The sequence below is a fragment of the Numida meleagris genome, chromosome 17, assembly GCF_002078875.1.
Source record: "Numida meleagris isolate 19003 breed g44 Domestic line chromosome 17, NumMel1.0, whole genome shotgun sequence".
In the NCBI taxonomy this organism is placed as follows: Eukaryota; Metazoa; Chordata; class Aves; order Galliformes; family Numididae; genus Numida; species Numida meleagris.
Genome location: NC_034425.1, coordinates 7,575,446 through 7,590,316, shown reverse-complemented (window position 1 = coordinate 7,590,316; position 14,871 = coordinate 7,575,446). Strand labels below are relative to the sequence as shown.

The window sequence follows — 14,871 nt, the reverse complement described above, 5'->3', positions numbered from 1 at the left end:
ATCCAATCTTGTATGTAAAATTACTGCAATTTCAAAAACCCTAAACTTACTGTGAGTGAGAGGAAAATTTTTCAACTTGGATTTGAGTGAGTGAAAAAGTCACTTCTGGGCACGAACATGTACAACACCTTTATTTTTAAATCCAGTTAATTTCATTATATCCTAAACTTTTCCTCTAAAACATAACATATGTACCTCCAAGTGATTCCAAAAGTCGGTCTTGGGGATGGATACGGCCAGATATCCAATGCAGGCTTTGCATTATAATTGAAATAGGGAACTTCTCTGATCCCTCCTCTTCTGGCCAGCTTTTTTAAGTCATCATTGGGTAAAACAAATATGCTTTTTTTACTGCTTTTGGTTACAAATTTTCTATATGATGGCAAGGCAGTTCCAGAACGAGTTTTTTTGGGTTTTGCAAATTTCATTAACTTCACTTTGTCTTTTGTAGAATACTCTTTGCTGACAGTCATGGAAGTAACCAATGTGCCTTCTGGGGTGGTCAGTGAATCAGTCACTGTTGTTGTAACCACTGTTTTACTATGTTCTTGTACAGAAATGACATCAACATTACTGTCTGTAGCTGGAGTGGTAAGCTTAGTCACAGTGGTGGTGGTAGTTACAGTGGATATGGCACAATTTTCTGTAGATGACACTACTGTTGTTTTCTCATGATTAGAAGATAGAGTCTCTGCAACTTTAAATACTGTTTTGGATTCTGTAGAAACAGTTGATGTTGTGGTGGTCACTTCAGTAATAACAGTTTTTATTTTACTTTCTCCATTAACATCTTCTACTTTGTACGTCTGTAGACCATTCTGATCAGCGAAGTCACTACTCAAGCTAGATTCCTCACATGACATTACAGGAGATGAAGCGACTTTCTTATCCTCAGTATGTTCGGTTTCCATAGATTCTGTTTCACTGCTCAGGTTATTTTCTTTATAGAAATCATGTGTTGGTGTGGAAGAAGTATCAAGAAAGGAAGATATTTGAGGAGAAAGATGTTTTCCTTCAGTTTTCTGTGCATGCTTTGGGACTTCATCTGATGGCTGAAGAGCCTCTTCAGCTTCAAATTCAGGTGAACTCTGCAGAGATGACTTAGGGTCCACAGCATTTTTGTCAGCAGTGTCCTCAGTTGTGATGTCACCATTCATGAATGGTTTTACTGAAGATTCCTTAGAAGTCAATGGTTTCATTTCATGTTCTGGAAAGGATTTATTAATATTATTAACTTTTGGTTCAATATCATCTCTTGCTGTCGTTTCATAGGTGTCTTTAACTAAACTTTCATCATTTGATAGTACTTTAATGTCATTGTCTTTTCCATTCATTTGAAATGTTGATTTATCTTTTTCTAAGTCCATTTCAGTTTCTTCATCTTTATTATTCTTTTTGTCAGTAACACTATTTAGATTTGTTTGATCAAGGTATTTGTTTATGCTATTCGTCTCTACCTTTAATTCTTGACCTTTCTTTTGACCATTAGCCTCAGTTAGTTCAGAGCTCAGTAGCTCCTCATCAACTTTCACTCCATCCTCATGTTCCAGAGTTTGTCTTTCAAGGTTTTTTTCAGAAATTAGCTCGGTTTTAAGTGGTTCTATATCTTTACTAACTGATTTCTGGTGAAATATAATCTTGTTTTCAGATTTACTTTCAGTTTTTCTTGGAGTAATGTCTTTTTCTACTTCACTTTCTTGAAAGGACAGTGGTTCAAAATGGCTTTTTATCATACAATTCTTCTCTGGATCTCTACTCTGCTGTTCAGAATTCCCTTCTGTATTTGTTTTTTCAGAAATAGCCAAAGCACCTTTTCTACAGCTGTTTTTAGTTATCACTGGCTCTGAGTTTTCACATTCTCTTTGAGATACTCTGGTAATAGGTAGTTCTTGTTTCAAAGATTTTTCATTTGTTTCCAAAACATCCCATTTGACTTTACCATCTGTATTCATTTGTTTCAAGTCATCAGCGATAGAACTCTCGTTCTCTCCAACATCTGCTTGTACTTGACTCTTATCAGCAGTCACAGGTTCAGAGTTGTTCTCTTTGCTGTCATTCTGAACAGAGCTTTCACCTTCAGAGGACTGAGGTGAGTCTTCATCTAGTAGCTGGCCTTCTCTTTTTGATAGTCTATTTGTTGAAGGTAAAGAGAGCTCATCTAGCTCACCAGTTTTCACACAAGAGATGCTGCTGACTGGCAAGCAATCCTGTCCCGTATTTTCAGTTTGGATTTTATCTGAAATGTAGGTTTGATTTTGGGAAGACGTGCCTAACTGACTTCCCTCCTTAACTTTTTTCATTTGTAGCTCATCTAAATTTTTCTGGGAGCTTAAAGACTGAATGCCTCCATTTTTAGCACTAGCCTCCAGTTTCATCCTTTCTAGACGTTGTTTTTCTTCCAGTGTAAACTGCTTTATTCGCCTCTCAAGTAGTCCATCTAATTTTGATGATTTTACTTTCCTCTTGTAGCAAGTCCTTAAGTGAAATCCCTCGCTGACGTTGATTATATCAAGTTTACAATGACTATCCTCATCTTTTACTGAGGATTCAGTTTTCACATCTATATCCATAGGTTCTTCCTTGACTTTATAATTTTCACCATCAATTTCTTTTTCCCCTGTGAAGAAATAATTCTGAATCAGTAAGTTCCTCTAATAATGAATACCAAAAGTGCGTTTTTGAATTAAATACTAATAAATAAATGCACCTTATAACATATTAATAAATTTCAAGAAAAAGGAAATGAAAACTTAAGACATTTCTACAAAAGATAATAAAAAAATACGTAACTGAGACATTCTAGATGCCTCAACACAACTCGTTACACAGGTTTTTAGTAGTTATTCATAAGGTCATATGCTTCTGCAAGTATTGCAATGAATAGCTAGTTTTATAATGATTTATATCACCTTTGTCTTTTGCATGACCTAAGTTTTCAGAATTTGTATCAACTTTTTCTTCACGTGATTTTTCTTCCTTCACTTGTACTTTCTCCACTGCTTCTGATGCATCACCTTTGTCCTTTGCTTGAAGATCATGAGAATCCTTCATTCTATCTTTCTCTATTTTTACCTTTATTGGACCTTTTCTTTTATCCAAATTGCATTTTTCATCTTCATTCTTTGCTGTTAACACATTAAATGTTTTCAATTATTCAGAAGGTTTTTTTATCATCTGCTACATTTTAATGCCTATTCACATATCAGTCAAAGCAGAAAAAAGAAGATGCATATATACACCCATATTTTAGATGCTACTTTTTGCTTGTGATTATCTACATATTTTCCTCAATCTTTAATTTACATAATTTACCAATAGTACACAACTTCATAATTGCAACAATTTAATGCAGCTAAAAAATATCCATGAGAACTGAACAGAATACATTAACAATGACGAGAAACTATCAATTTTATAATCAACACAAATTGTCTGTCTGTGTTAAAAAAATTAAAAAAAAATTCTAAGTAATGCAGACACTTACTTGGCAGCAACTTTCTGTAATTTACGTTGGTATTTCCAGGCAATTTGGGGATAAACCTATGGACATGTGTTTTACTGATCCAGCTCCAGCCACCATATCCTGTTACTCTATACTCCTCTCCTTTTTGTTTCCAAACCTGTTAAATATTTTTAAAATATTAATTTTAATCATGCTATTTGCTGTACTGATAATGTATGCATTCATTTAGAAACCTAACATGTCTTAAATTTAAATTTTTAACTTTCTAATTTACAGAATTTTTGATGCTAACTGAAGTGTATTTGTGAAATAACATACAAGCTAAATTTCAAGATGTGCATGCTGGTAATTGAATCAATTCTGTCAAAGTAAAATCTAAAACTGTATTTCCTGTATTTAACAGTTAGTAGATATTTACCTAAGAGCTGAAGAATAATGTAAGTTTTTAAATCAGCCTGTACATTTGTTAATTTTAGAGTAAAGAATCACTCCAACAGAAGTATTTAATACCTATTGCAGAAGAACATAAAGGGATTTCTATAGTCATTCCCACTGTGTTATATAATCTTATAAAGTAAAGGTAGCTGGCCTGGAGACAAGGTAGAGAAGGAAGTGCTGGAAATAGACAGATCTTATGACAAGACTCCAATATCCATCTAGAACTCTTCCATGAGGAAGGGCTGCATTTTGCAGACAACTCAGGTGGTGGCATTAAAACCATAAGGAATCTCAAATTTTGCTCAGGCAAAGGCTATCTGCTTGAATATGCGAGCATGGTTCCTACTCCAGTATCAAGGAGTAACACAGTAAATGACATTAATATTTTAAGACTTCGAAGAAAATAGAAGAAGAGCTAGACATTGGTAGTTTCTGTACTTCACGTGTTCTTCATATAAAACAAAACCTTACCTGATGTTTAACGGGGAATGTATATTTCACCCATGTAGCTTGCTGCATTGTTTCTTCTTCTTCTTGTTTTCTCTCTTTTTTTTTCACTTTCTCCTTTTCTTCTCTTTCTATTGCCGTCATTCTGCGTAATCTAGTATGCACAGGTTTAAGCGCATTTAAATATATTTAAGTACAGGATCTTATAAACAAATACAACAAACAACTGCCTATACTACCCATGTGAATAATTTTGAATATCCGAAGTTGAGAGGTAAGCCTAACATCAGGTTATCTGCACTACTTGCAACAGGAACACTACTTTTTTGCTCATTCCAATAATGCAGACATAGTTGCCTGCAACTGTGTCTAACATCAGACATTTTCATTTCTCCTTCTACAAAATGAAAGACAAAAGACAGACTCTACCAAACTCAGTGTATTGAAAATTGCTTTTCTAGTCTTCTAAAGTGGTATCATTCTGAGTCTGTGTCTCAGAAAGAAAAACTTGCTTTGCAGGAGCAGTGCCTCTATTAAAATCTTGTAATATATTTTCAGTTTTTCTGGTTGAGAAAAAGCACTTAAAAATGAAGTGCTGAATGTTACTGACTGAATTCCAAGATAATTCATAGAATGGTTTGGGTTGGAAAGGACCTTTAAGATCATCTAGTTCCAACCCCACAGCTGTAGCCAGGGACACCTCCCTCTAGACCAGGTTGCTCACAGCCCCATCCAGCCTGGCCTTGAATGCTTCCAGGGAGGGAGCACCCACAACCCCGCTGGGCAACCTGTTCCAGTGTCTCACCACCATCACAGGAAAGAATTTCTTCCTAATATCTAGTCTAAATGTACCCTCTTCCAGTTTAAAACCATTTCTCCTTGTCCTCCCCTTATAAGAAGTCCCTCCCCAGCTTTCCTGTAGGCCCCCTTCAGGTACTGGAAGGCCACTATAAGGTCCCCCTGGTGCCTTCTCTTCTCCAGGCTGAAGAGCCTGTCCTCTCTCAGCCTGTCCTCACAGGAGAGGTGCTCCAGCCCTCTGATGATTTTCGTGGCCCTCCTCTGGACTCAATCCAACAGCTGCATGTCCTTCTTGTGCTGGGGGGCCCCAGAACTGGATGCAGTACCCCGGGTGGGGTCTCATGAGAGCAGAGTAGAGGGACAGAATTACCTCCCTCAACCTGCTGGTCATGCTTCTCTCGATGCAACCCAGGATACAGTTCTTACAAGTTAATAACTACTAGCTCCTCTAGAAGTATAACGTTTGAAAATGTATGTATATTTTTTCTACATTTTTTTTTACCTAGTATGCCCCAAGGATTCCCGCCAGATTGGCAACATGACAACCGGTTTAATTGCGCATTCCAATATAGCCAGAGCTAGTGCAAATTCTCTAGGTTTGCTGCACATCTGAACAGCCTTAATCCAGTTAGACCTAAATTGGAGACAAGATAAAAACCTGAAGTATATACATGTACTAATACAGCGTGCTATGTTAACAAATTTAATAGGATAAAACCTCCTGTATTGTAATATTTAACTCATGTGCAATCTTTTTAGTCATTCATCACAAGACTCAAACATATATTTCAATATATTGAAACACGGTGCTTGGAAACCACCAACTTGATAAAACAAAGCCTGTTGCTCATTCATACTATTAGCAAAAACACAAGAGAATATATAATTACCTGTGGGAAGCCCAGTTAGGGTGAAGGAATGATGCCGGGATATTGTTTTCTAGCTGAATTATAGTTAGCCTTAAAGTGGATATGGTGAGAACTTTGGACCCATGTACAGACCCATTCCATTTGAACTCTCCAGCAGTAGTCAGACAGAATTTATGTGAGAGATGTCGTCTCTTGTCATGGTCTTCCCTGTGCTGGTGCTTGTTCAATGCAAAGGAATTAGTGGCATACTGATTATGGTAAACACGGTATTTCCCCTCTTGCCCTAATTTGAAATAATTGTTGATATTTCCTTTCATCACAATTTCCCTCTTTGTGTTCATTCGGGAGACTTCACCTTGAGAGTTGACCACAAGAACCTAGTTCAAGAAAGAATGATTTTAAAAGTTTAAAATTTAATTGTTACAAGGCTTCAACTGCCTATATATAAATTAGTAAAGATATCTTGCATTAGTTTGTAGAAGTAAGTAACTGTTTATCACGTACTTGCACTCACTGCACATAGAACTACAATATTCTCAAGAGCAACACTTGGAAATTAAAAAAGAAGCCTCTTCAGCAAGTCAAACAGGAACCTGTTCTGCTGCTCTGAATTATGCCTACTGATGGCTTTGGGAGAATAGCTTCACTAAACTGAAATAAGCTTTCTGTGAAACACCTTCTGGGTAAATCACAGAACTCACGTATGTACCTAAGCAGACAAATATCTTTGACTTTGAAAACATGACATGGATAACTCCTCATAATGGAATTCCAAATCTGAGAGCTTTCACTTCAGTCTGCACCAAGGAGTGCTACAATTTTGCAATGACTATTTTTAAATTAACATGATCTGCCAGTACAGATTTTTTTTACGAACTGGAAACCTGGTTATTACCTAGCTATTCAAACAACAACCAAATACAAACCGCTATTAAGCTACAGTTTTGGCATAGCAGTTCTGAGAAATTTGAAGACAGAAGTGGGAGAAAACGTATGTAACTTACTACTGGCTATGCAGCAAACAATTCTGTAACTTGTGACCAGCACATTAAAGTCAAGTACATGCACTGGGTCACTGTCATACCACAGTATATATAGCAACTTACACTGCAAGAGCAAACAAAAAGGAAGAAAAAAAAAGCTTCTTGTGACACAACATGTGGTTAATAGAACTTTTTTTTTTTTAAGTATCTTCAAAATCACTTTTTTTTTTTAATTAAAAAAAAGCAGACCCGTTTTCTAAAACAGTTTTCCAAAACAGTTTTCCTTCTTCCCTGAATTTTCCAAAAGTGCACAAACCTCTCTGCTTTCTTTATGTAACTTATTTGCTTCATGTGCAGCAGCAGCAACCTGCTGGCTTTTCATCTGGCACAACTTGCTATCTGGATTTCGTAATCTTGTGAGCATTCGCGTCGAACCTGGCGTGCCTTTTCCAGCGCCTGGAGAATCACTTCTTTCACCATTAGCTTTCTCTCCTGTCCAAGAAAAAAAGGCTTTTAAAACAAACTTAAAAGCTTAAAGTTTTCTGTTGATGTATGGAAGTAAAAATAAAAGACAAATAACATGAAATTATATTAAAAAAGGAAAAATTTCTACCTATGTCCTCTGAAGTCTGCGATCCCCCCTCTGCATTTTCAGCATCGTCAGGCATCTTAACGGAGTCATTCTGCCCAGAGCAGAGCTCACTACTGTTGCTGTTTTCAACATCTGACTGTGGAGCTGCAGCAGATGCACTGCTGTTGCTTGGGATCATCTGACCAGTTTCTTCTACAAAAGAAGAACTTGATTTTTAGTTTTCCTCTTGAATTGAATCAATGCAATTTTTCCTAGTTTTTTTTCTTTTTAAATGAAAAATTCCAAGTCAAGGGAACATCTTTTGCTGGACTGCAAAGAAATACCCATAAAACATTAATTTCCTCCAGAGCAATGAATCCATGGAAGTATTTTTGCTGTTGTTCTATTCCAAGTGGTTTCAACTTTTATAGCTCTGAACTGAATCTTAAACTTTCTGAAACCAAAATTTAAAATATACTTCTCCGTAAGTTGTTTTTTTTCCCTTCTCTCTATAGGCACATCCAGTGAGCCCTTTACTGAGATTTTGGTTTGCTTTTAAAATATATACTTAACAAAATTTGGTCCTCCTGAAGCTTCTATGAGTCACTCTCTCTTGATCGTATCACGCTTTAACAAAGCACCCATTCTCAGTTCCCTTCCCATTTTCCACCCTATCTTTGATAATCTCTTCTTCTTCAGCACATTGATCCTGAGGAGTCCCACAGATTTCAATTCCATTGGCACCACTTTAGCAGATTTCATCTTCTACAAACTTACAATATCAGCTTCTCTCTGACAATCTGGCAGGTCTACATATTGCTCCAAGCTCAGTAAGACTACTGAGTTGTCCTTGCTACCATCTCTCTGGAAGGCTGCAGATGTAACCGCCACCTCCCTTGTCTGTAAGACACTGGGCCCAAGTATGATCTTTCCACTTCGTCACTGAATTGCAACTATCTAGAAATAAAAAGCTCCCTCTACCCAGTAAGAAGGCATTGACCCTCACAAAAGCAATGTTATCTTACTTTTGTGCAGAGACACAGCTTAATTAAAAAAGAGATGGGACTATTTCTAGAACTCTTTCAAAATATCAGAGATACTGTTATTACTAAGAAGGCGACAGACCAAAACCTTCCTTCTGTGAAACATTCAGTCCTAGCAGAAAGACCTTAAGGTAAGTATTCTTAGACTCTTGGAAGAGCCCTAACCAGAATGCATCTTGATTTCAAGCATTGACACATGGGTGACTGACATTATTTGATCCACTTCCCTTATAGTAAGAGAAAAATGGAACCATTTGGTGTCTGCTGCTTGAAGGAGAGGAGAAACATCCAAACAAGACTCAAAAGACCCACATTACTCTTAGCAAGGATTGAGACATAGTTTTGTTTAGGTTTTTCATTTCAATCTTAGTTTCTTGTCTTTAGGGTTGGCTGCTTTACTGATAACGGTTCAGTATCTCTCCTCTCTCTGAAATAATGGTCTCAAACTGAAACTTCCTGTTAGGAACACAAGTATCACTATAAATACAGTAAATAAGACTGCAGGAAGAACTCTCTTCATCCACACTTTCCTGCAGACAAAGCCCACTAATTTAGAAATAGCAGCCAGCAGCTCTAGAAGAAGAAATGTACCTGTGTGAAAGTATCTTAATATAAGGTGAATTTTTTGAAAGGAAGCACGAACTTATCTACGATACGGGAACAAAGTTTAGGATACACATGTTTTCCATTAAATATCTATCAGTTATTTTAACTTTAAAATAGAATGAAAGCATGAGATATTTGGTCAAACATCTAAAATATATGCTTCTAGTCCCATGCAGCAGCACATTTTCTGTATTAAAAAAGCACATTAAAGGGCTTCCAGATTATGGATTAATCTAACTTTCATTTTCCCCTTCCATTAACAAAGTTTATCACAAAGTTGAGACGTATTCATAAGAAGAAGCTCAAGAGTTTTTCATTTGGGTACAGATTGCAATTATTGCAGCAGGACAAAAGATGTTTACTACTCCACTTTTCAAGCATAAACTGGCTACATTACAGATCTGAGTATTTCTTTATTTGTAACAACTGAAAATACGAGAGTAAAACTTTACTCATTTTAAAGTTGCTTAGAGTAACTTCCAGTTACACAGTAAGCTTAAGAGAATATTCTAAAAGAATACTCTGATAATGTACATTACAATGGATCAAATTGTGTTTGTTACTAAATCTAAAGATCTTTTTTAAACACAATATGTTATCACTTTACAACCATTGACATAGTAGGGAAAAAACACTTTAAAATACAAAAGCTTCTGTGCATTTAAGTCTTAAATCTGTTTAAAATTCCTGTCAAGCATGACAATTTTTATCCTGAAATCTCAGTGCAACAGTTTATTCATGTGAATGAAATTATTTTATTAGTAATTTATATAGTAAATGAGAGGTTAAAATAATAAGTCATTAGCAAATTAGAACTTGAAATAAACTTTGATAAGATGCTAACAATCATTATGGATCACTGCAAAAACAAAATACAGAGAAAATAGAACATAAAAAGCTCAGCCACAGTCATCTTCAGAAGGCATGGAAACAAACACTAATGTCATGGAGGATTGCAAAAATTTCCAGCACTGATTGCAAGAAAATTAACTTTGAAATGTTAATGACAACGTAGCAGTAAAGGATGGCACTGCAAGCAAACAGCATGAGTGATATACGCTGTGAATGGTTTTAGTGGACAAACCAGATAGAAAAACTGAACAGATTACCCAAATGACAGAGGCATCGGTAACAGTGCCTTCTGTACCTGAGAGTTCCTGATGGAGCTCTGATGCCACCTTCTTCTCTACCACGTTGTTGCTATCAGGGGGTTCTGACTGACACCCCATTGCGTTCTTCCCTTCAGAGCAACTAGTCTCTCCTGCAGAAGGATTTGTGTTGTTGTCGTCAGTGCTCGATGTCAGAGAGTTACTTTTATCCCCAATGACTGTTGCCTCTATAGTAAAACGCACAACAAAACTTTAGGGATATTCTTTAGTACGTCTTAGGTTGTCATTTGGGGTCACTCATAGAAAGCAGCTTTGGTAAGTTTGTCCAACTATTTCACATTGTTGAGATTTTATTCCCCTCCTCCCCCCCCTTCCGTCTCCTGCTATTGGAAAGTCTTGTCTGAAACGACTTCATTCAGATGAGGAAAACAATGTTAAAAAAAATTGTAATACTGCTTACTAGAGATGTTGATCACACTCTTTCAATGCCACCTGAACTTCAAGCCAAGGTATCTAGAAATTACTTAACGAAAGAAATAACTATAATAATCAACCACAAATAAATCAGCAAATATTGCTTAAAAATAAACAATTAGACAACACACTAGCTTAAGAAATGTGAGGATCGTAACTAAACCATCTCTTTAGATAAATGCAGTTGCTAAAGCACAATCACAGTTCCTTTACCTTCATTTTTCACTTTTTCCACAGCTTGCTCAGTGGGTGTTTCCTCAGTTTTATCTTGGTCTCCAGATTCTTCCTTGCCTTTCTCACCATCTGTCTGGTCATTCTCAACATCACTTTTGGCTTTTTCTGCCTCGTCAGCCGGTGTGTTTCTGTCTTCCCCTACCTCTCCTCTTCTTGCTCTGATAACATCCAAAATTTCATCTACAATAAAATGCATGCCATTAATATACACTAAGCAACGCCTACAGAGCTTATAAGCAGAAAAGAGCCTGGCGTAGACACCTTCATTTCATTTATGAACAAGTAACATCCAACTTATTATCACCTTCCTTAGAACTTCCTTATCAACTTCCTTAGAAGAAACAATTCTAAAGGTCTAACAATGACGGATTTCTCAAATTATGCATTTATACAGTGATGACAAATCCATTTTTAAAGCAGAATATCAAACTTCCATGCCTTCCCCAGAACCAAAGTTCAAACCTCCACAGGTTTACACAGGCATTTATTGTTTCAAGGTATGTTAGCTAACCTCTAGCAGGGAACTGCAAGGGAGACAGCATTCCTTCATACTTTACATAATACTGGAGCAAATATTTGAGCTTGAAGATTTTTACTACTCCAACTCCTATTGAGTTGGTAAATGTTTATGAATTTAGAGAGCGAGCAAGAGAGAAGAACATAGTAAATTAACAAATAATTGACAGCCCAACGCAAACACATGAAATGATCACAAGCTGGCAGACCCTAAGCAAATCAAAAACTTGAATCATTCAGGACACACACGATACAAAGGCCTCCAAGTCCTCACTACACAGCCATGCTGCGACACCCGCACGATGGTTCTCCAAAGCTCTACACTCACAACCCAATCATGGCTGTAGGATCAGCGCTAATACAAGTACGGACCTCGCTTCAAACATGAATGGTACATTTATGGAGTAGGATGTAAAGTCCTCTCCTGCCATATATTCATTCATTTAGTTGTACATTTCCCAAACAAATCCAGCTAAGATACTTAACGTTTTGCTACAAAGCACTTCCTTCAGATCAGTCACTTTCACTGTAAAATGAATGTTCAATCAAAATCCATGCTACATCAGAATGAAGCAAATGCAGTTTGATGCAAACAAGCATCAAGACATAAAGAGCAGTTAAACTGCTAAAAAAACAGGGCAGCGAACATCAAAAAAGTTCTGACAAGTTGATGTAAAAATCTTTTTCTCCCTGTAAATTCAGAAATGAACTGTTTTCTGAACACAGAGTTTTAATAACACATTGAAAAGAACTGGCAGTATCACTTTAGCCCAGTAAACATTTTACAATAAAACAAATACAAGCTAGAATTTGATTTAAAGTGCAACATTTATTCCCAATGGACAGAATACGCTCACCATTTGCTGCGGAAAGGAAAGACTTGTTGGTGCCTCTTGCTTTGTTAGTAAGGTCTTCTGTTACATCCATGTGCCGATGAACTTCTTCACGCATTTCTTCCAGAGTTTTGCATAGGTCAGCTTCCCAGTAATCTTTGTCTAGGCATTCAATTAACTCTGCCAGCTGAATCTTTGTGCTATAGTACCAGACTTTCTTATCTTTCTCACTTTCTGAATCTTCCTCTCTACAAGAGTATTTTAAAATAATAATAATATTAAAATATCTGGAGAGATGTCAAAAATGATTATCACCTTACTTTTTTGTAGAGAAATACTAAATGTCAATACCTGAATGCAAATAAACCAACATTAATCACTTGTTTCATTCTCATTATACTTAATATCATTATAACCAGCAATCTACTAAGTACCAAATAATCTGCAATGAAAGGGCGTATGTCTCCAGAATCCGTAAATTGTTGTGCTTCTGATTACAAATTCAGGAAATCTGGAGGGTAGAATTTTACATTTATAAAATATTTTACATTAACATCTGTACAGCTTTCACACCAGCCCTTTAACTCCCTTCTTCCAAGTCTACTGTTACAAGGTTCCATTAGACTGAAATAGTATTAACTGTTATCTTCAGTTTCACTATGTATTTCAAGAACATGCTCTCAGTACCAGTAAAGATCCGCTGTACTGCAAGCCAACAAAACCCACAGGCACTGTGAAAAACCGAGACACCAGACCACAAAGAGAAAGCGTTCTGCAGAAAGGACCCACAGCTGATTTTTCCACACATCTCACCCAACAGAGACAGAGAAGAATATCTATCTGCTGATCAACTAGAGAATAGAGAATATCAGCTGCACATGCTTCACAAGGCTTTCCAACCCCCCCCCCCTTTTTTTTTTTAATTTTATTCCCCAAAACCTGAAGGAGTTTGTCCTTCACCCGTCATCCTCCTCCTATTTTACTTTACTCTTCTGCAGTTACCAGAAGAGATCCCGTTTTCCTTGCCCTTTGGAAGAGAAAAACACTTTCATTATACTTTCAACAATCTCACTGAGGTTTTATAAATAATTAGTTTCTACTGGATTTTCACCTCAAAATGATTATTCTTGGGTTTAGAAAATTCAACCAACAGTGCACAAGTGAGTTGTGTTTAATCAAGACAAGAGAGAAGTCTAAATAAATTTCTGTGTAATGAATGCAACCGTCCACTACATGGAACAAAAGGAGACTAGGAGCACTCCCTTACAGATCAATCAGTCACGTTACTGCTTTCAGACCCACACTGACACACAGAAACCATCCAGGAATGATACACAGAAACAAAGCTCAGTTCAGAAGCAGTACAGCTACATACATTAGTTTAGTTACAGTTCTATAAAAGATTTCCCAGAAACACAGCAGAATGCAAACAACCTCTAATGGCTTCTCAGAAAGACAGCTCAAGTGCATTTGCATCAGTGGTATGGTTTATCCTGAAACTGGAAGAGCTACCCACACATAAAGGAAACTAGCTGCAGTAAATCTGTGATATTTGTTTCTGTAGCTATGCAAATCCACAAAACGTTCATATTCTCAATGCATATTCAAATTCTGTATCCAATTTCGTACTGATGCCTCCTAAAAAATTTCGATTCAAGAAAGGTTATGCTAATACTGCATAAACTTTGCAAAGTGAACAGAAGTTAGCATTCATTGGGAAAGTTTCTTGGAATATGAATTCTTCATAACATTTTCCAGCACTCCTTTACCTCCAGCCCTTTCTGAAGAGGAAAGACGCCTGAAAACTGGAGAGAAAACACATGGGCAAACTACCAGTTTTAGTCAGTGATAAAACGTATGTCAGTTCTGCACTATTTGCTCTACTGAAACAGAAAACAGAAAGAAAAGAATTAAAAAGAATGATCTGCTTATTTCTCACAGGTTAACTACCTAATTCTGAAATCATAGCAGAAGCTGACATCGTCAGAATGAGAGAGTACAAGGCATTTCACAGGAAGGGAACCCTAAAGGAAAAGTAGGATTTTTGCAGAACTGTCAAAGTCCAAGTGGGACAGTGCTATTTAAAGAAACCATTTTCTGAAATACTACAGTTTCGCTACAGGATTTCTCACTGCTATCTTCAGAAGCATGAAAACATCAATTTGAAAGCAAGCAACAGATGAAGTACAAGATCTCACACAGTCTTTTTGGACTAAATCAGGCTTTGAAAATTTTTCATCTATTTAAACTAAGAGGTACTACGATGTTTATTTTAGTATGAAAACTTCTTAGAGCTCAATCACAACTGTGGGAGAGTAGAATAACAATCACTACTGCTGGGCAGCATTGTACAAGGCATCGAAATACTCTCCAGGCAGGTGACAGTACACCAAGACCAGTCCCCTATAAATCATGTGATTACAAAGCCATTTAAGCCATCCTTCTGTAAAACTTACTGAAAACTGGAGTCCTCATTAAAATTTGCTT

General features: G+C 36.7%; 1 protein-coding gene across 12 annotated transcripts in view; it reads right to left on the bottom strand.

Annotated features, from left to right (window-relative positions):
• Positions 1 to 14,871, bottom strand: part of BPTF (bromodomain PHD finger transcription factor) — a 48,810-nt gene that overhangs the window by 22,111 nt on the left and 11,828 nt on the right. For 10 of the 12 annotated variants that reach the window (XM_021414499.1, XM_021414502.1, XM_021414506.1 and 7 more), the window contains 11 exons: positions 12,409 to 12,632; positions 11,015 to 11,215; positions 10,366 to 10,554; positions 7,612 to 7,782; positions 7,315 to 7,490; positions 6,037 to 6,392; positions 5,649 to 5,780; positions 4,373 to 4,502; positions 3,485 to 3,620; positions 2,910 to 3,125; positions 196 to 2,617 (listed from right to left, as the gene is read on the bottom strand). In XM_021414499.1, coding sequence (XP_021270174.1) covers positions 196 to 2,617; positions 2,910 to 3,125; positions 3,485 to 3,620; positions 4,373 to 4,502; positions 5,649 to 5,780; positions 6,037 to 6,392; positions 7,315 to 7,490; positions 7,612 to 7,782; positions 10,366 to 10,554; positions 11,015 to 11,215; positions 12,409 to 12,632 — 4,353 coding nt within the window. The remainder of the gene's footprint in view (positions 1 to 195; positions 2,618 to 2,909; positions 3,126 to 3,484; positions 3,621 to 4,372; positions 4,503 to 5,648; positions 5,781 to 6,036; positions 6,393 to 7,314; positions 7,491 to 7,611; positions 7,783 to 10,365; positions 10,555 to 11,014; positions 11,216 to 12,408; positions 12,633 to 14,871) is intronic. The other 2 variants (XM_021414500.1, XM_021414504.1) reach the window with 2 other exon arrangements.